The 24723-nt window shown below is 41.0% G+C and overlaps 1 protein-coding gene across 2 annotated transcripts in view; it reads left to right on the forward strand.

The window, feature by feature from the left end:
• TAF2 (TATA-box binding protein associated factor 2) overlaps nt 1-24405 on the forward strand; it is a 116328-nt gene extending 91923 nt beyond the window's left edge. Inside the window, exons 23-26 of one of the 2 annotated variants that reach the window (XM_014577326.3) lie at nt 1272-1501; nt 5436-5588; nt 5982-6087; nt 21910-24397. In XM_014577326.3, coding sequence (XP_014432812.1) covers nt 1272-1501; nt 5436-5588; nt 5982-6087; nt 21910-22175 — 755 coding nt within the window. In that variant the 3' untranslated portion in view covers nt 22176-24397. Of the gene's footprint in view, nt 1-1271; nt 1502-5435; nt 5589-5981; nt 6088-21909 lie in introns of both variants that reach the window. The other variant, XM_014577327.3, reaches the window with a different exon arrangement.
• Nucleotides 24406-24723: the final 318 nt, after the last annotated feature.

Raw genomic sequence — 24723 nt, forward strand, 5'->3', positions numbered from 1 at the left:
TATAGCTTCCCCAGATACTGCTAATTGTGCTGGATTTTATTGTTCTGTGATGTAGACAGGAAATAAGTTGAAGCAATAAAATTTATTTTTCATGCAACTCATTTTCACTTTCAGACTTGCAAAGGTGAAAGCCTAGTTTGTCAATGTGTTCCACTTATCTGCTAATTGTCTTTGACAGTAAAATCTAAAATGAGATGTTAAATGTGGAAACTACTGGCATTTGTCTTTTTTATTAATATTATTTAGTGCTATTGTGATTAGGCATGTTAGATATTGGGTAATGGAATAGTCCTCAAGAGTGGGGCCGGCAGCCTGTGCACTTCTGCCCCACTCCCAACCCCTGTCACCCGGCGCTGCTGGCTCTATATCAGGTAGGAGCCTGTCTGCAAGGGGAACCAGATTAAAAACCAGCCCCCCGTGCAGACTGGCTGCCTGCCACCCCACGCTGCTGCCTCTGATACAGAGGCAGCAGCGCAGAGTGACAGCAGCCCTTTCCGCAAGGGTTGGAGCTCCCCTCAGACAGAGGCTGCTGCAGGGGGAGGGAGATGGAGGAGGCTGTCACAAAGCAGTCTCTGTCCAAGGCTGGTCTGGCAGAAGCCCCTGTCTACGGGTGTCTGAGCTCCCTGTGGACAACGGCTGCTCTGCCTCCCATGGAGCAGCCTCTGTCTGCAGCAAGCCACAGGCAGAGGCTGGTCCAGCAGCAGACCCTGTCCGTGGAGGATTCCAGCTCGCCTCCCCCAACCCCCATGGACATGGGCTTCTGCCACAAAGTAGCTTCTGTCTGCAGTGGGTCCAGACTCACTGTGGACAGAAGCTGCTCTGCAGGGAGCTTGGGCCCACCATAGACAGAAGCTGCTTCGTAGCAGTCTCCCTGGCCCCCACTTCCCGCTGCTGCCTCTGATACAGAGGCATCATGGGGGGGTTGGAGTTGTTGACAAGATTAACTGATAAGCTTATCAGTTAATCATATAGTTGACTACTCGTTGACAACTCTAATTGTGATATAGCACCCAATAATCGCAGTCATGATTGAGATCCTGTTAAGCATTGAATAGAACATATAGGTGGACATTCTCCGTGCCTCAAACAGCGTACAGTCATTATTATGAGTAAACATAACAAGTGAGTGTAACAAATAATAGGAGGGAAGGAGGAAGATGAAGACAACATAGCAGGCTAAAATGTGCACAGCTTGAAGGTTCCAAATAATTTTGAATTTTATTTTAAAGATTATCTCTATATTTTAACACTTGTTCCTCCTTGATTTTTAGGTACTTCACACGACTGGAGGCTACGATGTGGTGCTGTGGACCTGTACTTCACGCTTTTTGGCCTTAGTAGACCTTCTTGTTTGCCATTACCAGAGCTTGGACTGGTCCTTAATCTGAAAGAAAAGAAAGCTGTTCTTAATCCTACCATCATCCCTGAGTCAGTGGCAAACAATCAGGAACCTGTGAACAATCCTAACAATCATGGACAACTGATAGGATTTCAAAACACTGTAAGCACTGACTATCTGCACATACCCCCTCACCCTGCTTTGAGTACTTCCATTGGCTCCCAGTTGTACTGTGTAATTAATTCACATTTCTTGTCTGAATTTTCAAGACTTAATTCTTTGACCTTGTTGGTTTTTATTACCCACATCCCTCCCAATATAATGCTAGCCTTAATAGCCTGTTTCTCTCTCTCTCTCCCATTCCACCATTGCCTATTCCCTAATCTGTGGAAAAACCTTCTAGGTAGTTTGCTGAGCTCACACCCACTTCTGATTTGTATCCATTCTAAAATGTAACTGTTCTTCTTTGAGTGCTTGTTCATGTGCATTCCAGTTTGTTATGTGTTCATGCATGCATGGAAACTGGAACATTTTTGCCTAGCAATATCTGTCAGGTCAGCCTAGGCACTCTCTGGAAGGTGCTGATATGACTCTTGATATAGCCTTGTTGACCCACCAGCCCCCCTACTTCCTCCTTAGTGTCTGGTAATGGCAGCTGGAAAATCTCACTCTTGCTATCGCAAGCACTCCTATCAGCGTTTAGTGTTTAGAGTTAATAATTTTAGTATAGTTCTAGTTTGTAATTAGTTTGTTGTTTTTTTCCCCTTTTCCCCGAACCGGGACATGCCTCAGTCCCCAGGATTTAAAGCTTGTGGCAAGCTTATGCCAAAGTGTGACCCTCATACAGAGTGTCTAAAGTGCCTGGGTGAAGGTCACGAAAAGGAGAAGTGCTGCCTTTGTAAGAGCTTTCAACTGCACTCTGAAGGACTGTGAGCAGAGACTCAGAATCCTGCTTATGGAGACCATTCTTCACCCCCAATTGGATTCGGTGCCATAAGGCCCAACATGCAGTGCTGCATCATCAGCACAGAGGGCCCTGGTGCCATTGACCTGTGATGCGAGTAGAGACCAGCACTGACATGGTATCAACACGGCACCGACTGTAGAGGCACTCAGCGCAGGTCTGTGTCCTCTGTGCCTCAGAAGAAGCATAGGCATGAAAGGGGTAGATCCTCCAGAGCAGGCAAGCTGCTGGGCAGACCGAGACACACCTCTGGGTATATTGACTCCTGTCCCACAAAGGGGTCCAGTCAAGTCTGATCCAGGAATGCTCCCTGGAGCTACATGGCTGGGATATTCAACTTCCTTTCACCCTGGAAACTTACGAGGGAGCCCGAGATGATACAGATGACTGCACTTGAGCCTTCTAGGAGGGACAAGGCACCTGTGTCAACTAGACTGCCAGTCGATCTTGTGATAAGCCCTTTCTGCTGCCATGTCGCTCATCTTCCCGGGTGCACACTTCCCTGCTGAGGTCAATTCAGGATATGGCATTGTATAAATCACTGAAGTCACATCGCTCAGCATCGCACCACCTTGGTCATCAGCCTCCAAGTCAGAATCTGACATGGAGTCCAACCACTCTAGAAGGTCCAGGTCTCAGCACCATCATCAGCTCCCTTCCTGGTTTAACCCAAGGTTCCAGAATTAGGTTAGCATCAATAGCCTCGGCACCTGGGGTTATTGTCGGCATGTGTGATTCCCAAGGATCTTTCTTTGTTTGTGGGCACCTCGGCCTTCCTTTTTACTCCAACATCAACCTTGGTACTGATGACTGGAGCTGGTTCGATGTCAACATCTGTCCCATTTTCAGTGGCGACCATTCCAGTGCCGATGACTTCTCTGCCGATGATGACTGCTCCAGCATCAACCATGATTACTCCACCATCAACTCTGTCAGGGAGCACAACCACTCCAGTATGACCACCTTTCGCACCGGCACTGGTAGCCCCCTCAGCGTCACAGCCTTTTCAGGTCTCTGCAATGAGGCTGGCACCTATACATATCTCCTCATCAGGAGTGCAATAGGATCCTTTAAGAGCAGAGGGCAGTGCCGCCCTCAATCTAATTAACTCTTACTTTCAGAAAGCTGTCACTCCCTTGGCTTCCCGTAGCTCGCCTTGGCTGTAAATGCTGAACCAGAGCCAATGGGAGACACAAGGCTCTGTGTCTATGGAGCCTTTAGATAAACCATCCAGAGTGGCCCATTAGCAGCTTTCCAAAGTGCACAATAGCCCACTTTGAGAAACACTGTTTTGGAGGATCAAAATATCACGAGTGCAGAAATTTGGTGTTAATATGTGGATCATTAGAGATTTGAATTGCCTCTGAAAGTTATCAGCATTTGTTCAATACTTAACTTATTCACATATAACTAGTTTCTATCCTCAGCTGTGCTTCAGGAATGTCTTTCTATATAAATATTTTTGTAACATTCTTTGTTGTATGTGAGTACCTCAGAGCAACTAATAGGTAGAGATGTGTGTTTGAAGGCAGCTATGGCCATTAACTTGTAATCTACTTGGAAGAATGTGTGAGCAAAGGACATCATTTCACTGTATCAGTTGTTTGTGCAACTTGCTTAAATATGTGTCTTTGTTATTAGATATGCTTATAGCACACAAAGTACCTTAATATAGGGATGATAATGCATTTTCCTGCTTTAAGGATCTAGGTTTCCTCCTCTTGGTTCCCAGAACATAATTGTGTTCATCTTAAAAATATATATATTACCCATAACTGATGCTAAATTAGTTTTGCTTTTGTAATACAAACAGAATAATACAGTACAGAATTTGGATAGCACCTCTGGCAAACTTTCTTCCTGAATATTTCACGGACTAAATAGTGTTAGAGGTAATAACAGAACATGAAATGAAGAAGTCTGAACAAGCAAAAATGTATTTTTGTGAAATACAAAGAATTTCTGACAGATGCTACAGCATGTCTAAGTTGACTAAATTGTCCTTTGATGAAGCGGGTTACCTAACAAACAAGGTACTAACAAACTTCAACAGGCCTTTATTTAACAAAGGTGAAACCTCTTTACAAAGCTGCTGCTGCACCCCTCTGTAGCTCTCACTCAACCATGGCTCATCTCCTCCACCCTCCTTCCTGTTTCCTGTGCTTCCTAAAAATTACAAGCAGCATCTAAAACACCATACTGTTCTATAAGCATGAGTTGTTTGAGAAGGAGAAGTGTTACATTATTCTGTAATCTGCTGTGGAGGGAGGTAAATTACCAAGGCTGAAGTTTTAATTCTAGAGAACACGCATTTATAGCCACTTGATTAATGTGGGACACCCTTGATTCAAAAGTGGCACAGCACCTTAATATAGTAATAAATGCATCTAATGTTCTGGAGAAAAGGCTGTTGTAAGACTTACTTTAGTCTAGATTTTAGTAAGGATTAATATTTATTTCTGTAAGCGTATGTATTTACCTTTATTTTGTATTTTTGTATTTTTAATACCTATAACTGTGTTATTTGTAACTCATTAGACATATACATTTATTTTCATGTTCCTCTTATCCAAGCAATAATTTTTAAAAGGGTCTTACACACCTTCTTTCTGGAGAAAAACTACTATGACATCTAAGAGAATATCAGAGTCATAACTCTTATATTTGACTTTTATTCAATAAAATGTTAGCTTTTAAAATTAACCTCTGAAGATTATTTTAAATCCCTTGTATAGGTCGAAACTATGATGATTATTAGGTTGAAACTATGATGATTATTGGCTGAGATTTGACATGAGGAGAGGTATTGAGACAGATATATAGAGAGGTTTTTCAGGAGCTGCAAAGATTTGTTACATACCAACAGTACCATGATTATGAGAGAGAGAGAGAGAGAGAGAGAGAGAAGAGAGGCCAGTTCTAGATATTCAGAGGGAGCAAGAATGAGAGAAAAAAGAAAGCATGTTTATAGGAGAGGTTGGCTCAAGTCCATGAAAGGTTTTAGGGATTTTTTTTGTCTCAACTACAGGGAAGATTCTGTTCAAGTCAAATATGTGTTCAATGATTATGTCTTTTTTACATTTAAATATGCTTTTGCTGTCTTCTTATTTTAATTTTTAAATGCTACTTCAGGAGGATGATCATCTTGTTAAGGAAACAGCATCCTGCATTTCTGTTCATCAGCAAGGAATGAAGAGGAAGGCTGATATGCCACTTGGATCCCCGTTGGAGCCAGGGCAGATACTAGAGAAGAATGAAGACAGTAAAGTCAAACTAAAAATCAGAGTAAGAAAATGGCAATTCAGCTTTAACAATATGCTAATTAGGATAACAGTAAAGTTAAAGTCTTTGCTGAGTTTTCTGACTGCTGTAGCTAAGAAAAAGTAAACTGTGCAAATGTGTAAGGTAGTTGTTTAGATTACTTTAGCAAAATTATCCCCCCACCAGATTCTTCATTGGTTAGCAGGAAATGAAGCTGCCAATTAATTGTTCTAACTGTTCATGATGTTTTCACTGTAAATTAGAAAGAAGGATAATGTGCAAGACTTTTATATTATATTTTCTTCATTTTTTATTCATGATTAGTGATAAAATTTGGTTCTTTTCACTAGAAAAATAAGGCCTGTTAGAATTAATAATACTCCCTTATTTTTGCATATTTCTTGCTGATGTTTATAGTTCTCAAACTCTCAGGAAGAGGAGGAAATTGATATGGACACTGTTCATGATAGTCAAGCTTTTATTTATCATCACTTGAATATGCTGGAGAGACCATCAACACCAGGTATGAATAAGTCAATTGGCAGATCACAGATAGTATGAAAGTCTTAACCAATGAAAGTGTTCTTGTTTTGCAGCTCCTCTCCCCCCCCCCCCCCCAAAATGCAATTTAGTGAATGTTTGAGCATTGATGAGAAGCAAGTAGATTGCTTTTTGAGTCTTATATGTCTTTTGGATTCAGGAATAGTTTATATAGGTATATATTACTGTGTTCTGGTTGTATATTTTTGATACATATCTTAGTAAGTAAATATGCCATGCTTAGAGAAGAAACTCCAAATTAGAACAAGCTGAATCCATAAAAAAAATTAGGGAGAAGAAAAATTGAACCAGTCAGTGATTTGGGAAAGTTGGTTTCTGACTTTATTTGGTTACAAAAAAAAAAAATTTTAAAATAGATAAATATAAATCAGAAGCAAATGTGATCTAATAGCAAATGTATAGTGTGACCAATCTGAATAAGCGCTAACTGGGTTAATTCTAGTAATAAAGACACTTAAACTGGCTTCAGAAATACTTATAACAGTTTAAAACTTGAAAATCCTCCCTTTGTGACTACCTTTTTATTTCCTGTCCTCGAGACAGTTATCTAGTGGAGTTCTTTTACTCATCTTTTCTGGATTTTTACCTCTAGCTATTTTTTTTTTGGTAATATATTTTGACACATTTCTTAAGCAAAGTTCCCTACACAACTTCCATAATCTGTCATTAAAAGAGAAATTCACTAGCTTACCAACACAAATTAATCTTTGATTTCTCATTCTTCTAGCATGTTTCTTAAATAATTTCCAAGATTTTTTCCATAACTTTGCTAAACTGTTTGAAAAGTAATTTGCAACATTTTACTTTTTAAAGAATAGTAATTGACCTTATGAAGGGCAGTGAGCATAGGACTACTTCTAAATATAAGGGTTGCAAATTTTTTTTTAAGGGAAGTGTGTTTGTCAGTCATAAGATATATAGGACTTAAAGTAACCTCAGTAGTCCTCTAATTCAGTACCCTGAACTCAAGGTAAAACTATGTAGGGTATGTCAACAATGTCCATTGGCATGGGCAGTGTAGTCACACTTTGTCACCGGGGAGAGCTCGCCTAGTGATTTTAAAAAAAACAAAACCTCACCCTGAACAAGGAGTGGTCGCTTTATTTCTGGGAGCAGAGTTCCCAACAATAAAGCACTGTCTATACTGGCACTTTTCAGCGCTAAAACTTTGGTTTCTCAGGAGGATGTTTTTTCATACCCCTCAACGAATAAAGTTTTAATGCTGAAAGTGGCAGTTTAGTAACCAGACCATTCCTGACAAGTGTTTGTCTTACCTTTTCTTAATGATAGAGGTTCCATAGCTTCCCCAGATACTTTATTCCAGTGCTTAACTGCCCTGACAATGAATGAGCTTTGCCTGATGTCCAAACCACCCTCGCTACAGTTTAAGGCCACGGCTTCTTGTCCAATCCTCAGAGGGTAGCAAGAACAGTTTTCACCCTCCTCTTGTTAACAACCTTTTATGGTGAAGCAGTGAAAGTAGGTCCTTCAGACCTGGCTAGGAAGGCTGCAGGCAAGCAACCAATCCATGCTCACCACGCTCAGATAAAAGAAGCTGCAGGGCATGAGCAGCTGAGTACTGACTGGGTCCAGGAAGTGTTACAAGGCTGTGAAACTCTGTAGGCAAGGGGACAAGTTCTGTTTAGAATTTCAAGAAAGGGGCTAGCATTTAAAGGGCTCAAGGACAGATCTGAAAATCCCACAGAGGGGTCAACTATTTGTTGAACTTTATTACCCCTCAGAAGAGGACTGAAGATGACAGGTCTGGAGAGCTAGGTCAGTGAGAACTGCTAAGACAAAGAGTCTGCAGGGAGAAAGTGCTGGTGGCACTGCTCCGTAACAGACTTAAAGCTAACCCAGAAGGACTTGATAACTGAGCCGGGAAACAGAGCTGAAGACACCAATGAGGGGGCAGGAAAAGACTCTGTTGGACCTTTTACCCCAGAAGGGGCTCATTCATGCATGTTAACTGTGTTTTAGTCAGAGGCCTGAGCCACAGAAGGCCCACCTGATAATGGTCACAGCCTATAGGGGGCACCAAGAAAAAGAAAGAGCATGAGTGCACACCATCACAGCATACCTGAAAGATCACTTTTTTGCAGTTGTGTTAAACTGTTGAATTTTATTTAGCGTATGATACACTATAACCTCTGGATCGCTTTCTGCAGTATTCCTTACTAGGCAGTTTCCCCCCATTGCAGTTGACTGTTGCTACTTAAGTGGTGTGCTTTGCATTTGACCTTATTGGATTTCATCCTATTTACTTAACACCATTTCTCCAGGTTGTTTGGATCATTTTGAATTTTAATCTTATCCCCAAAGCACTTGCAAACTCTCCTCTCCCCCCTCCCCCCAGTTTGGTCTCATCCACAAACTGTGTATGTGCACCGTCCATTCTAGGGATGTCAGCAAGTAGTCGACTGTATGATTAACTGATGAGCCTACCCTTATTGGCTAATCTTGTCGATTACTTGCATTTCCCCCACCCTTGCTGCCTCTGTATCAGAGGCAATGGAGGGGAAGCAGGAGCCAGTGATAGGGAGGTGTGACGGGGTGAAGGAACCCCGCATTCTAAGGGGGCTCTGGGAGAATCTGCAAGAGGGAGGGTTGCAGGAGACACATGACAGCAGGGAAGCCACAGACAGAGAAACCTGAGCCCTAGCGGAAGACGTGGCCAGAGTTAAGGGAGCCACAGGCGCAGCAGAGGCGGGGAAAATGGCAACGGCGGCGCTGATGGACAACGTCACCCGCCAAGCTGGTGGGGGACTTAAAATGGAGCTTGGACCCAGGGGAAGGGAGAAAGGAGTGGAGAGTGAATCAGCAGTGAGTGGGGAGAAGCTATAGGTTGTGGGGGAGGAAGTGGCCCAGGGCAGGGCTGTGGAACCCATGAGCAGGTGTGTTTGGGGGCCACAACCCCATCCGCTGGTCAGGAATTGGCGTCCCTACCGTAGGACCCTGGGTCAGGACCCGGGGAGAGAGGGCAGGCCCGGGTCCCCCTACCTCACCACTGGGGCTCGTTGTCTACACTGGGGAGGGAGGGAGCCCTGTCTGGGGAAGGCTTAACTTGTGCCTGATAGTGATTAAGGAGCTATTAGTCTATGGCGATTTTGACTATGCAACTGACACAGTGACCCTGACGCTGTAATCGACATTGAACCGGTACATATTGAATTGGTAACTAAGGGGGGATCCGAGCAGCACATAATAAAGTACTTTTCAGGGACTCGAGCTGGTGGTGGCTCCTTCTGGTGTTGGACCCTTGTACAGGAGGAGCCATCTTAAAAGCTGGTTCCCCCAAGCACCAGCTCCGCAGTGCCACCTGTCCCTTCTCACCCGTGCTGCTGCCTCTGTCAGAGGCAGCAGTACAGGAAGGGGGGAGCACGGGACGCTGCTTTGTGGCAGCAGCCCCTGTGCGTGAAGGTCCAAGCTCCCCTCGGGCAGAGGCTGCTCCTCATTCCATGTGGAGGTGAGGGGGATCCAGACTCACCGTGGACAGAGTCTGATCCAGCAACAGCCTCTGTCCACAAGGAACTTGGACCCTCCACGGACAGGGGCTGCTGCTGGACCAACCTCTGTCCATGGCCTGGGCTGCCGTGGACAGAGGCTGCTTCATGGCAGCTTCCCTCCTCCCCTCCTCCCAGCAGCTTCTGTCGATGGGGAGCTCAGATCCCCTTGGACAGGGGCGGCTGCCATCCCACGCTGCTGCCTCTGATACAGAGGCAGCAGCGCGGGGCAGCTGGTCTGCGTGGGGAGCTGGTTTTTAAACTGGCCCCCCTTGCAGACCAGCTCCCAGCTGCCACCCCGTGCTGCTGCCTCTGTATCAGAGGCAGTAGCGTGAGGTGGCAGGGATCTCCCTGGGAGTGGGGCAGAAGTGCACCTAACTGCTAACCCCCCCCCCAGGGACTATCAAATAGTCGTGTAACCGCAAAGATTTCATGCAGTTACATGACCATTCAAATACAGGCAGTCCCCGAGTTACGCGAATCCGACTTATGTCGGATCCGCAGTTACGAATGGGGCTTTTCTCGCCCCAGAGTACGGGAGCGACGGGACGCCCAGATGCGCCGCGGTCCTGCCGCCCGCGTCCTCCAGGGCGAGAAAAACTGCTCCGCATCTCCCTGTTCTGCTGGAGCAGAACAGGGAGATGCGGAGCAAAGCCGCGAAGCACGTGGGCAGCGGGACAGCCCAGACGCGCCACGGCTGTCCCGCTGCCGGCGTCCTCCGAGGCTTTGCTCCCTGTCTCCCTGGTCTGCTGGGGGGAGCGCCCCCCCCCCCCGCAGACCAGGGAGACGGGGAGCAAAGCCGCGGAGGATGCAGGCGGGACCGCGGCGCGTCTCAGCGGTCCCGCCACCTGCGTCTCCCTGGTCCTGCTGGGGCGGGGGGGGCGCAGCTAGTGCGCCCCCCTCCCAGCAGACCAGGCTTTTCTCGCCGACAACGCCTGGGGTAGAGCAGCTGGGGTGCTGCCGGGTTGGTCCCGTAGCGCTGCTCCTAGGCGCTACTGGACCAACCCAGCAGCACCCCAGCTGCTCTGCCCCAGGCGTCCCCAAGTCATCCGCTGCTGAAACTGACCAGCGGCTGACTACAGGAAGCCCGAGGCAGAGTTGCTCTGCCCCGGCTTCCTGGAATCAGCCGCTGATCAGTTTCAGCAGCGGCTGACTTGGGGACACCTGGGGTAGAGCAGCTGGGGTGCTGCCGGGTTGGTCCCCGCAGCTCTGAGGTGCGGCGCTGCGGGACCTACCCAGGAGCGCCCCAGCTGCTCTGTCCCAGGCATCCAAATTCAGCCACTGTTGAAACTGATCAGCGGCTGATTCCAGGAAGCCCAGGGCTTCCTGTAGTCAGCCGCTGGTCAGTTTCAGCAGCGGCTGAATCTGGACGCCAGTTCCGACTTACATACAAATTCAACTTAAGAACAAACCTACAATCCCTATCTTGTACGTAACCCGGGGACTGCCTGTACCTAGTAGCTAACATCCCTATTCCATACCATTATCCAAATCAGTGATGAAGATATTGGAGGCAACTTGTCCCTGCACCAATCCCTGCAAGACCTCACGTGATATGCCCTGTCATCTTGAATGTGTAGTACTGATAACTGCTCTCTGGGAACAGTTTTCAAACCAGTTTTGCACTCACTTTATAATAGCTCCATTTAGGATATATTTCCCTGATTTGTTTATATGAGACTATATCTATTGCTGTCCCAGTATCCACAAGGCTTCTTCTCTTGTAGAAGAAAGCCAGTAATGGGTTTGACATAATTTTATCTTTACAAATCACATTGACTGCTACTTATCCCACTTATCTGCTAGGTGTTTGCAAATTGATTGCTTGATTATTTGCTCAATTTTCTTTCCCTTTGCTATTGTTAAACTGACGGGCCATGTTCCCAAAGTTGTCCTTTTTCCCTTCTTTATAGATTGGCACTGTACATCTCCTTTTCTGCTGTTATTGTAAAGCATGGTGCATGCTGGGGCATCTTAGTCATCTCAGATACTCATTAGCATATGAAGATGGTATGTTGAGGGTTATTTATAACTTTTATGTGATGTTTTGCAACATTTTGTTTTAATATTTTATACACTATGGGGTATAAAGTCAAAAACAAGAACTGCAAAACTGCCAAATTTTTTACAAATGGGACTTACGGGACCCTCCATCAGCCAGCTCCATGTTCTAATATAGTTCCATATTAAGTATGGTGAGGTTCAGAATGGGTGTTTTCTAAAACATAGTGGAATGGAGGCCCATTGGCCATTATTTATAGAAACCTATAATGGTCAAAAAAATTAGTCTGAGATTAGGTACCGAATAACCCACTTACCCATGCTATTTATACATTTAGCTCAGATGAAATACATTTAGTTTCTTAGGTCACTAAGAAATCAGACAATATATTTGACTTTGAATGTGCATGGAACTCACGCCTTTGAAAATCATATTTTGAGAGATAAAGTGAGTGAGGATTACCTACCCCACCATCTATCTCTAATATCATGTGACCAACATGGCTACAACTACACTCCATACACCACTGTATTTTGAGACCATTTGATCGTTTTGCATTGTTTTTTTCCCTTGTTTTCTATTCCATGATTTAGACTGCTAGAGACAGTTATATTAAAAATATTCTTTGCTTTTAAAACTTCACCTTTTTCTTTTTGGTACAAATTTCTTTTTGGTATGAATTTCAGATGAGCAATAAAGGCAGATGAGCTCAAATAACAAACAAGTGAGGAAAAATCATACCTTATCTAAATAGAATTGCTTCCAAATGCAGTTTTCTTACTTTTTGAAAGATATCAGTGAGTCTTTACAGCCAAGATTTTCAGAGGGATTTGAATTATTGCAGAACTGGCAGAGTAAGTGCACTTCAACTGTTTGTGGTATTGAAGTGCCTTTTGATGGAGGTGATAAAGTAGACCATCTTTTTAGTAGATATCAGGACACTCATGTCATCTCCAAACCAAGGTACCCTGAAAGAAAAGTGGGGTCTTAGTCCATATACAGCATCTCCTCAGAGCTGTGAGCCAGGCTCACATCAGCTCTTACAAAACATTAGGGAATTCGCCAAACATAGTTCTAGCTTTGCAAATAGCAGCTGGAAAGAGGCAGTTCATGCTGGCTTTGAAAGTTGCCATATTTATATGTGAGTGATATTCAGCATGCTTTTTTGATTTCCCCACAGGATAATAAACTGGACTCAAACACAAATATTTCCATGTTACTGTGTTTTGCAGTACACCATGTAAACTTGATTTTCTTTGCTATATTACTGCTTTGCAAGCTTTCTTTTGTATCCTTTCACCCATAAAGTCAGCCCAAGAAGTTAGGGTTGAGACCCATAACAAGGATAGTAAAGGGAGGCTTGCAGTACAACTGGTTATTTTCTGAATAAATAGGATTTCAGTTTTTAATGTTGTAATTATAACACCTTTCACAGTTCAGCTTCCATTGGAAAAAGTTTTCAAACTTCGGTTTAAAATGCCCTTAATACAAGTGACATTCTTTTTATGCTATTCAAACCATGAATGCTTCTATGCATCTTACAAAAAATAATTAAACTGTGAAATATCCTTTAAACTTGCTGTTATGTTATTTATAGTTCTTCCCTAAATACAGCAGCTGTGAATCAACAGAAGCATTTTTTCAGCTTCTGAAGTCATTGAAGATCAGATTTCTAATATGAAAAACAGAATTTTTATTTGCTGTTAAATCATCAGGAACAGTGGAGTGTTCCACCATCAGTCTTAAAAGGTCATAAAAATTTCAAGACTTTGCACTTTTTCTTTCTAATGTAAACACCAGCCTTCATGTCATATTTTAGACTGTAAGGTGACTATTACATTATATTGCACAGGTGAATTTGGTAAAATGAGCTTATTCCCTATGGGAAAGTGTCCTTTCCATTAGATAGTTCTTTCAATTAGATTAGCTTTTATATCAGACAGATTTAAAATATGATCTATTTACTTTCATATTCCGCTGCTCTTAAAATGTAGTCATACTCTAAAATCAATCACTATAAAAATTGTATCACAGGATTACACATTTGAGTTAAATGCGACCCCTGCACAATAAACCTGAGTTCAGCTTTTCTGGCTCAACACATCATCAACCCGTAATAAATAGAACTTTAGTTACAAACCTTTTCATAATGTACAATTGTATGAAGGTCAGTTTCTCATAGTTATATTGGCTCTGCAATACTAACAAAAAAGAAAAAATAAATAAGCAAACAAGACTCTGAAAATATATAAAGTGCATATCTGTTGGTTCCTTTAGCTAGAGTGTGAAAAGTGTGCTGGAATGATTTGAAACTTGTCATAATGAGTGGAGCAAATATTGCCTCAAAATATAAAAGGAAAATACTTTAGCCATATTTTTAAAATAATGCATTTATGACCATATACTTGAGTTTGTGGTAAGAACTACAAAAGTCTTCACTGTTACAGATTGTTGGAGATCAGTTTGATGTACAAATTCAGCATATCATGGCTAAATATATACAGACACCATGGTTTTCAGTTGAAATTCAACCTGGGACCTGTATCAAGAGCACAAATCCCTACTCCTTGGCAAAATAAATTAACACAGGACTTGCTTTTGTGGTATGATTTTGCACACCAGCTGGGATGTAAATTCTAAACTGCACCAGCATGTTGCGTGCTTGTTGGTTTATGTGTATTCTTCTGGAATACACTGACAGTTCCTTAGTACATGTTGATGTAGCCTGCACTACATTAAGGTGCACTAGGGAACTTAAGTGCACGTTAGTAGGGTCCACACAGGCCAATTAGCTCACACTACACTGATGTGCACAAGACCCTGCACCCCACATGATGTACACTTCACATCATGTAGACAGACAAGCCCTCAGTCAGCTATGAGTAAATAGCATGCTGTTATTGTCACAAGGAGCAGCCGCTAGAGGGAGATAAGATTACCGGAGATAGGATTACCTGCAGTTGTCAATGTACTTAACAGTGCAGGTAGGTTTGAGCAGTAATTCTTGTTTCTCAGAACAAGGTAGCAGCACTGACAGAGGCTTGTTTTCACTTTACTTTTTAAAGCTTGAAATATTTGCTGTAATTGTGTTAGATTAGCTTTAATATATATTATCTAAGTATGCAGTATGTATGGAATAGTATTCTCCAAAATACACTCATTTCCATTCTGGTGGCTTTTAGGTTTTGAGATTCTGTTGGCACCGGTATAGCACATTAAATTGCATATTAGTTTGCTGTACATTACACGTTCTGTCCTTCCTGAAGATTGGCATTTCTAGGTACTTCAGAAGGAATTGTATGAAAGCTGATATAACCGTAACAACCATTATAGATAAAAGCTATAATATCATTGAGACATTTATCTGCGGTCTTACAGGGAGTCATTCGTGCATTCTGCTGTTAAAACCCATATAGATCTTACATTCTGTTGCAATTGCTAATTTTACTGTGAGAATGATTTGTTTCAAGTAATTTGAGGGATCTGATCAGGTTTTTAGATTGACAAACAAATGTCCACACAGCTCCTCAACAAGCTACTTGGCTTATTGAAAGAATTATGGCATTTTATACATTTTAATAAATATATTAAACAAAATGTAAAAAAGCTCAAGAGAATGTATCATCAACTCTATTGTTAACAATACTAAACTTAAAGGAATACAACTATTAAATAAAGATACAATTACCAAATTAATATCAGTATTGGTATAATTTGAAACCATCAAATTAGTTAAATTGTCAGTTTAACACAACAAATAATGCTTACAATATTATAAAAAGGGCTCTAAGGATGTGATTGTCCCTTTGGTTATAAATCCCAACTAAAGAATTTTACCAGGTCAGTCAAATCTTTAACTTGGAACTGATGCAGTATTTTGATACTAAAACCAAATGATCTAATATCTGAACCACAATTTCAGAGTCAATTACAGAGCTTCCTCCTTAGATTGCAATTCTTCTGTGATCACTGATGAGTAACTCTTTTCAGTCCTCTCCTGTGAAGATAAACTACAATGTGAGCCTTTAAAAAGGCCTTTCATAAGCAGATGTTTAACAACTCTTGTTTGGAAGAGCTTTAAATACTTAGGACCCAACAAAAATAGAACACACTTTAATAAGTATTTTTGAGGCTTTGTTTTATGGCTTGGAGAAAGTTGGAGAACTCTCTTTCTACTGTCTTCCTTGTGTGGACTATATGGGTGATGCTATACAGATGCACAGAGACAGCCACACCCTGTATGTATAGAATAAATGTGGTGGCATATCCCACCTAATAAAAAAAACAAGAATGAAAATGGAAAAAAATAAGATACAATAATAGAAGAATTATATGAACTAGTCACCCTATGAAATAAGAGCTGGAACTGTGAGGAGCCAGACAATGATGTTGCTGACTCTGCATTTCTTGTTAGCAGACAGACATTCTGTGTGCAGGGAGAGACTGTCCAAAGACAGGCTTAGGCTTTTTTGTTGATGCCTTTTCTTCCTTACTGAGGAATGATCAGATTTAGGATTCTGGAAGATCTGGTGGCTCATTGATCCAGAGGGTAAGGCTACTTGGCCCTTCCCTTGGGTCTTACAGTTTTGAACATTGCTCTCTCTTTGTAGTGCTGTCCTCCAAAGTGTTCAGAACAATAAGGTGCAAATTAGAGAGTCTTCAGCAATCATCCTATGGGACAAGTCTCACTTAAGCCAGCAATTTTTAAAAAAAATTGATTTTACATATCGCGGAGGCCATAAGTCTGCAATTCCCCCCAAAATATAAAAATACAGAACAAGAGACCATTTTTGAGGAAGCTGACTTGGCCTTGTCTAGATGTAGAGATCTCTTGATTGATATATATATAGATATAGATAGATAAATATATAGATATATACCTCACCACTTTACCAAATTTCAACACCCAGTAAAATAAAAACTTATTTTAAAAGCCGTAACAAACTAACAGCCCCTCAACATTCAGCCATCAGCAAAATTAAAAATAAAGTGGACAGCTTATGACTAGATGTTGTAATTATTTCACAAACAAAACAATTTAGTAATCTTTGTATTTAGGAACTAGGACATAAGTCAAGCAGCTTGTTTCTGAAAGTTGTCCTTTTGATAGAAAAAAAGTTAAAGCTTATCAAAATAAAACCCATGTAAAATAAACATTCAAGTTTAAAATGAAGTCTGTAGTCCCATGTGTGTTACTTGTCTTATGTCATATCTCTGCAGTCTTTGTAACATTCCATTTGAATAACTAGATGTTCTATGAGTCCCCAGTCTTAGTTACTATTGGTGTCTCCAAACTCCTCTAATAATGGCAGTTTCATTAATTCTGCATACCTACCCAACTAGTTGGAGCAGAGAAAAGCTGAGAATTATGTTGGCATGTGCACATCCAGAACAAAGGAAGATCCCAAGTGTATTCTGAATTTGTATATTCTGTTTGAAAGAATTCTAGTAATCACTTCAAAAGTGATTTCGTGAGCTCTTTGTTATTGGTTTTCTTGCTGTTATGTCAGAAACACAGGTTCAGACTCTTATTCCATGAGAAAAGAAATTGCATTGATCTCTTGCAGCAATTCCCCTTTGGCCTATATAGAAGTGAAATTGATGGCCTTAGAAATACTTTTTTTTTTTAGCTCTTCTTACCTGGACTGGCAGGACCCTGACATAGGCATTCAGTATATGTTAATCAAAGGGACTCCTGGGGAAAAAAGGTGAACTGGTTGTGCAATACTGGTTTCTGTCTAGGGAGGATCAATGCCTAAAGGAGGTGGATATAGTCCTTCTAATCCCTTACAAAGGTCCAATTTATAGATGTCTTACTTCAAGCACGGGTGCAGGCTTCTTCTGACACATTTATGATGCTTATGTTGACTTCAAAGCATTCATTGAGAGTATCAAATATCACGTCTTTTGGGGAGTTGGTGCTGTTGGAATTTTTGAAAAACAGCTGTTGGCAATGAAGCTGTGTGAAGGAAGTGAATGTTGTTAGATTCAAGGATTGTGGCACAAGCTGGCTCTATTTTAAAGAAAAGTGTATGAAAGGATTTGAGCTAGTCTAATCACCCTTGATTTCCTCATTTGTATGTAAAGTGTTGCTGCTGTCTGTGCTTATTTCTTTAGTAATACTATTCCTCATTGTTTTTGCTGATTTCATTGTGATCATCACTGGAATTCCCTTAAGTTGTTGGTATATAAAACCATGAATATATAAGTTTGGGAGTCAACTGCAGAAGGAAGAAATTAGTGATGTTATTGATTTTTAAGTCTAACATTTAGTTGGATAGTTCAGTGATCAGTTTAATGAATATCATTTTGTCATAGTGTTTCCTAGACTTTTGAAAAATGAGCCTCCCTCTCTGGAATATTAAGCCTATTGTTCCATACAAAGTGGTATTAAGGTTTAGGGCATACACGTCTTAACATGTACACGTTTTCTGTACTTCCTTGGCTAGTCTGTTATTCTTCCTCTGCCCCTAGGCAACACAACCGATACTTTGGGAAATGCCGAAGTATACTTTTTTGTCCATGCTCTGAAGAGCAGTGAAGAATCAATGGGCTGTCTGCAAACTCAGACATTTGTTTTTGCATTGATTTTACTGGATTCACGTTATGAAAGCTTTCTTTGCAATCATAGGAGCTAGAGACCTACTGTTTTACACTAAAAACAAACTTGGAAGAAAAAATATGCTGCACCTTTCAGCTACTCTTTCATGCTTCTCTCATAGGGGAACTCTGACCTATCATTCAGGAACATTTACCATTTGGTTATCAGTATTAACCTACTACCTCCAGTACTTGCTCTGTTCCCCTCCCCTTCCACAGTTGGAAGATTCAGAAATATGCTTTGGCATCTGTAATGCTGGTGTAACCTAGCCTTCTGAAATGTGACATGTATTATTAGAGGTGAGCCAGAAACAAAACAATGGATCTGAAAATCTCTCTCCTCTAAAGTTAGTCAGAGTCTATCACTACTCTTTATTTTACTGCGACTCATAGTAATAGAATTCTTTATTTAAATAACCTTTAACACACATAGTATATTTGGCCAATGTAACATGCAAATAAAACATGTGTATATAATATTGTGTGCACGTAAAGTATGTGTATGCTTTTATTTACCTTACCTGCAGTAAAGCCTTCTTTATCCATATTTCATGAACTCATTGGGACTGAGAAATTCATAAAATCAAAAACTTTATACAATTGAATATCTTAAAATGACAGTAAGTATGATGCATAGGTGGCAGTATGATGCATCACTTTCTTTTTGTCATTCAAGCCACTGCAAGATAATTTCCAATGCATCAGCATGTGAAGGAATGTTACTGTTATGTGATTCTCTCAGTGCCTGCTGTTTGGGAAAAATGTTTTTTTAAATGATTGTACGGAACATTGGTGTTCATAAAATGGAGGTGTCTAGTAGGGATGTGAATGTTTAGTAGGGATGTGAATGTTTAACCCAAGAGGTGGGGAATCTTTTTTGGGTTGGGGGGGCCTGTGTCCCACAGAAAAATCAAGTTGAGGGCTGCACACAAATGATGAGAAAAAAAATTCTCACTGATTTGGCGCATGACTGAGGAGAAAAACACTCCCCACATTCCCCTCGCATACCAGACCCTAGTGGAGTCCAGGCGAGTAGACTGTATGCTCCAGCCCCGCTGGGAGCCTTAGAGGGGCTGGAGTGTTAGTGCAGGCTCCCCAATGCTGAGGGGGAGCCCTGAGCCTCAGGGGCTTGATCCAGGCAAGCTGAGGACTGCATCCAGCCCCCAAGCCTTAGGTTCCCCACCCCTGGTTTAACCAGTTAATTGGTAAGTCTCACTCTTAACAGGTTAGACTTACTGGTTAAGTTTAACTAGTGGGGGATGGAGCAGCTCCCTGCCTGCTGCGGGCAGGGGGCTGCTCCAACCCTGTAGGGGGCCCACTGCAGACAGGAGCTACTCTTGCTTGGCTCTTGTTAAATGGGATTTTAGATCCCTAGTTTCAGCTATATTCTACTATAGTCTAGTATCTTGAGCAGACATGTTTATTTTTCATTGTGCTAAGATTTATAGGTTCACCATAATGGGTATTTCAGCATGCTTTCAGCTTCAAAGTAGGAGTTAAAGGAATGAGTTTAGTTCAGTAGGTTCAGTGGGGCGGGGGGGGGGGGGGTGTCTTTTGAGCAACTTAAAATTACTGAAAAGAAAGAACCGCTTCAAGTATAGTCATGAAATAGTCTCTTAACTTTTTGAGGTAAACTGGGCAGTGGCCTACAGAGTTGGATTAGACCTGCCCTGGGTAGAGTGATAAGTGATGTGACTAATATGCATTAAAGTCTGGTTAACTGGTTAAACTGGTTAACAAGTGCAATGTGCATGTCATGCATTTACTATAATACAGATTGTACCTCCCTGATCTCGCACCCTCGGGACCTGACTAGCCCCAAACCAGGGGAATTTGCCAGACTGGGGAAGTCAGTGCCGGCTCCTCTATGGCCACCAGCTGTGGGGTACAACTCCGGTGGCAGCAAAGGGGAAGGCACTGACAGGGTGGGGACAGAAGGTGGCACTTGGGAGAAGAGGCAGGGCAGCTGCGGAGCCCCCATAGTCAGTGGCCAGGAGTAGAGCCCTGCTGCCACCAGGCTGCACTCCTGTCCCCGCTCTGTCAGTGCCACTCTGCCTCTTCCCCCGAACTCCGCCCCACCAATCCCTGTTCCTCTCCCACCCTCGCTGAGCTTGAACACTGCTATTTGTAGCTCTCCAGAAGCTCTGGGAGGGTGAGGGAAAAAGAAGTTGAGCATGAGGCCCCCAGCTCTTCCCTCTGAGTGCTCTAGCCCCAGAAGACCCATGGATGTTGAACCGGGGGTGTTAATCGATGGGAGAAGTCCGGTTTTTAAAGGTCCAACCTGAAGACTAATACAGTATCAGAAATTAAAGCCACTTTGAATTGGGATGATGATGTTTACATAAATATAGTAAGGCATATATTATTCTGCTGAGTTCAGGATTAAATTTTGTAAAATGTTCATAGATTCATAGCATTTAAGCCCAGAGGGAAAACTGTGATCATCTGGTCTGACCTCTTGCATAACATAAGCATTTTATTTCACCAAATCAGGCCCATATCTATCCAGTCTTCAGGTAATGGAGAATCAAATCATAACCCTTGATAAAGTGTCGCAGTGCTTAATTACCTATCCTAATTGTTAAGAGTTTGCCCTGTATATCTATGGTGAATTTAAGCTTCAGTTTCCAGACATTAGACCTTATGTTTTTTCCTGCTTGATTAAAGATCAGTGTATTTTCTGAAATCTTCTCTCATGTAAGCACTTCTAAGTAGTGATCAAATTACCTCTTAATTTTTTTGTAGATACACTAAATAAATTGAGCTTTCTAAAGCCTTTCTCTATGATTGTCAGTCATATTGAAGGAGAATGCAAAGTTGGTTCCTTTTTTTTTTTTTAATTTCTAAGTTATTTGGATTACCAAAACAGAGGCAGTTATACTGAGTTTTGCCAGTGCAAGGGTAGACACCAAATCACGGTGCACTGGAAAGACAATCTTTCTGCAATTCTGTAAAATACTACATATAACAGGAAGGAAAAATTCAGACTATAGAACAGACTTGCTGTGTCAATTAAATCTGCCTGTATTTACTTGGAGGTAACATTCCTGTATTGCTTCAATACGTGAAATCCTGATGTGTAAAGAATATTGTTATCCTATTACTATAATTGTCCTCATTTGGGATTTCTGTTTATTTAAAATGACAAGCTTTGAATGTCTGTAAAATTCAGAAGAGAAAATAAATGCTTTTGTTAAAAATAACTTATTTTTAAAAATTGGCTTATTTCCTCTCTTAAGCGTAAAAATTCATTTTTGTGCAGAAGCAGCAGCAACATAAGATTTAACCACTGCATACAGTTTATTAGGTTTTTGAACTTCGATGATGGAATATTGATGTCTTGAAATTAGAATTGTTTTTAGTTTCTTAAATGTATTGTCACTGATCATCTGGGATACATTTATACCATTTTAAAGCAGGGAGTAGCCCATCCCACCTACGGGGCTAAGAATTAAGTCTACAGTATGGAAATGGTCAGTGTGCTTAGATGCTTGTCTGGGAATACCAGAAGATAATGGTACCAGCATACCAACAGAATCTGTATTAGAATACTAAATATGATGGGAGACATGATAGTGTAAATACTGACTTATATTCCAGCAACAGCTTTGTTTAACATTGTGAGTTAATAATTTATTGCAGTGGAAAAATTGAAATTCCAATTGTATCTCTGTTTTAGGTAAAGAACAGTCTTCACTAGAGCTGAACATGCTTCCAGTGCCAGCAGCTCCACTCTCCACCTTTAGTAAAGAATCAAATTCCTCAAAACACAGTGATCATCATCACCACCACCACCACGAGCACAAGAAAAAGAAGAAAAAGCATAAACATAAACATAAGCATAAACATAAACATGACAACAAAGAAAAAGATAAGGAGCCCTTCACTTTCTCCAACAGCCCAGCCAGCGGGCGATCAGTTCGCTCTCCATCACTTTCGGACTGAAGTGAGCACTTCTAGAACTCAACCCAAAGCGTTCACGGAGCATTTAGAAAGATATATATAATTAAAGCCTCTATCTTTTTCTATGAAAATAGGAAAGCATGAATTGTCTAGCAGTTCAGAAGCTGTCACAATCTAAATTTGAAACATTCTATTTCTATATTCAGTAGCTGTGAACTGAATCTGATTCAGAAAAGTGTTTTATGGTTCTGAGTCGGTTTCTTTTTCCATGTTCTTTCTCCCCACCTCCCACTCATTTTCCTTTTTAAACAAAGAAAACAGTTCTTTATATAAGGACCCCACGTCTACTGGCAACCCCCTGAACATCATGCTGTCCATGTGTACTGCCAGATTCAATTATGTTTTAAGCCTTTGATGAATGCTATGAGGCAAAATATGTTTTAAACAGAAGCCAACTGCCAGACCTCTGATGAAGCACTGTTTCCAAGACAGTATTGTATAACCAAGCATAGACCTCCTGAGAAGACAAAGGCTTTCCTATAATCTTCTGTTGAGCTATTTCTTGCTTTAACCACAGCAGTGCAATGTCAGAATTTTAAAAATAATACATAGAATATTTGCCTTTTTCCGATACTAAAACTCTTAAAGTTCCAAGCTTCTTTTAAGCTGAAGATTTTTATTATGGACATGACCCTTTGAATATAATCGCATTCTGCAATTATGTTTCTGTAATTTTAGCAGAAAAACTTAATGCATGTTTTGCCCTTAATCAGGCTTTTAAATATAATAAAATATGCAAATTGTTTTGGCAAAGGCAGCTTTTTCATTAAATAAAACGAATTTGGGAAAACACTTTTTGGAAAAAATGCCTTTTGCTGAAATTAAAAACATTTTGGAAATCTGTATGCATTAAAAACTTAGTATTGTCAAAGTGAACTTACTTGAAAGTATTCTACAATGTCAGTTCATGAATCTACAGGAAAAAATATATAACTACATTAGCCTAGGTCTGGGACTTGAAAAGGCGAGTGAATTCAGATGTCTTTAGCTGTGATTTGTGCAGTTTGGTTATGCCAACATGCCTAGCCAATATTTTGTTTTAAAGCTTCAGTTTTTAAAAGTTTTGGCAATACATGTAAAAACATCACTGCTTCTTTTTACATTTTCTCCTCATTTGTACATAGAGGTAGGGTTTTTTATTTTTTTTTATTTTCATGTACCAGTTTATTACTATTGGGTGGATTTTACATCTTATTCAGATTTCTGTTATAAAATGGTTGTGTTTAGGTTAAATATTTTATTTTCAAATGTTTTTGTTAAAGGACTCCTGAGAGAATGAATGATGTTACATCTAGGAAAATAGTGTTCAAAAGTACCCAAGAAGACTTTTTTTTTTTTTAAATCTAGTCTGTTTCCCTCTCTACCTCCTTCCCTCCCCCTCCAATAAACACTTTTTATATGAAATACCTGCTGTTGGATCTTGTCTCATTTTTGGTGTGTACTATGGAACAGAAACAAATTATCTACAATCTATGGGAAAATAATGCATCAAGAAACGAGATATTAAAACATATTCCTTAACGTGGCTTTACTTAAGACTATTCTGTTACTTTTAGGCCTTACCTCTGAGGCTTTAAGATTATATTGCTGTTAGATACTTTGGAAAGCAGATGTTTTAAATGGCTATACTTGAAAAGGGATATATTTATATTGGCACTGGCACTGAGGAACCCTAATCAAAGACCATACCCCCAAAAACTTACAATGTTGGTTAATGATAGGATGCGGCAGGCAGCGGAGATAAAACAGGTGAGGTCCAGAAGGAAAGACATGGTAACAATAATATAAGCATGATTTGTACAGTTTGACCTAACACCTGGCTAGGAACTGTCAACTGATATTTTGAAAGAGAATATGGTAGTGGCTTGATGGGGTTTTTTCTCATTTTTTCCCACATAAGATACGAAGTGGAAAGGTGTCCCTGGAATTGTGACTGTTTAGAGAAAGCACCATTCTAGTGTTCTGAGCACAGAGGTGAGAATCAATAGACCGAAGTTTTAATCCCGGTTGTGACCTTTATTGGTTTGATTTTGATTAAATTGTTTAACATCTATGTGTTTTAGTTTTTCCTTTAGAATTAACTTGTGGTTGCTCCCCAAATGTGATACTGTTAGGCACTGTCTGAAGACACAAAAAGTCACAGTCCTGGCTCCCAAAGAGTTTGCAATTTTGTAATTTATAACTATTCAGTGTTCAACTGTTTTAAAGTTTTCTCCTTCAACATTAAAAGCTCAATGTGCAGTGAGTCAGTGTAATGCTTGGTTGTTGGATTATTTATCTCCTGTACATTCAAATCTTACAGCTCACCTACAGCACATACAGTTCATTTTGTACAGTCTGGTTCTGAGATTCAAAATTATAAACTGTCCTAATCCACAGGGCTCTGCTACCTGGGTTATAACAGAACATGCTTGACTCGGATATGTTTGCATTTGCCCAAGCACTGTGGAGATGTGCACATGCATATTCATATATATGTATATAAATATAAATGTATACATTTATATGTTTGTGTCTCTCTCGTGTAATG

The sequence above is a fragment of the Pelodiscus sinensis genome, chromosome 2 (genome assembly GCF_049634645.1).
Source record: "Pelodiscus sinensis isolate JC-2024 chromosome 2, ASM4963464v1, whole genome shotgun sequence".
NCBI classification, from domain to species: Eukaryota; Metazoa; Chordata; order Testudines; family Trionychidae; genus Pelodiscus; species Pelodiscus sinensis.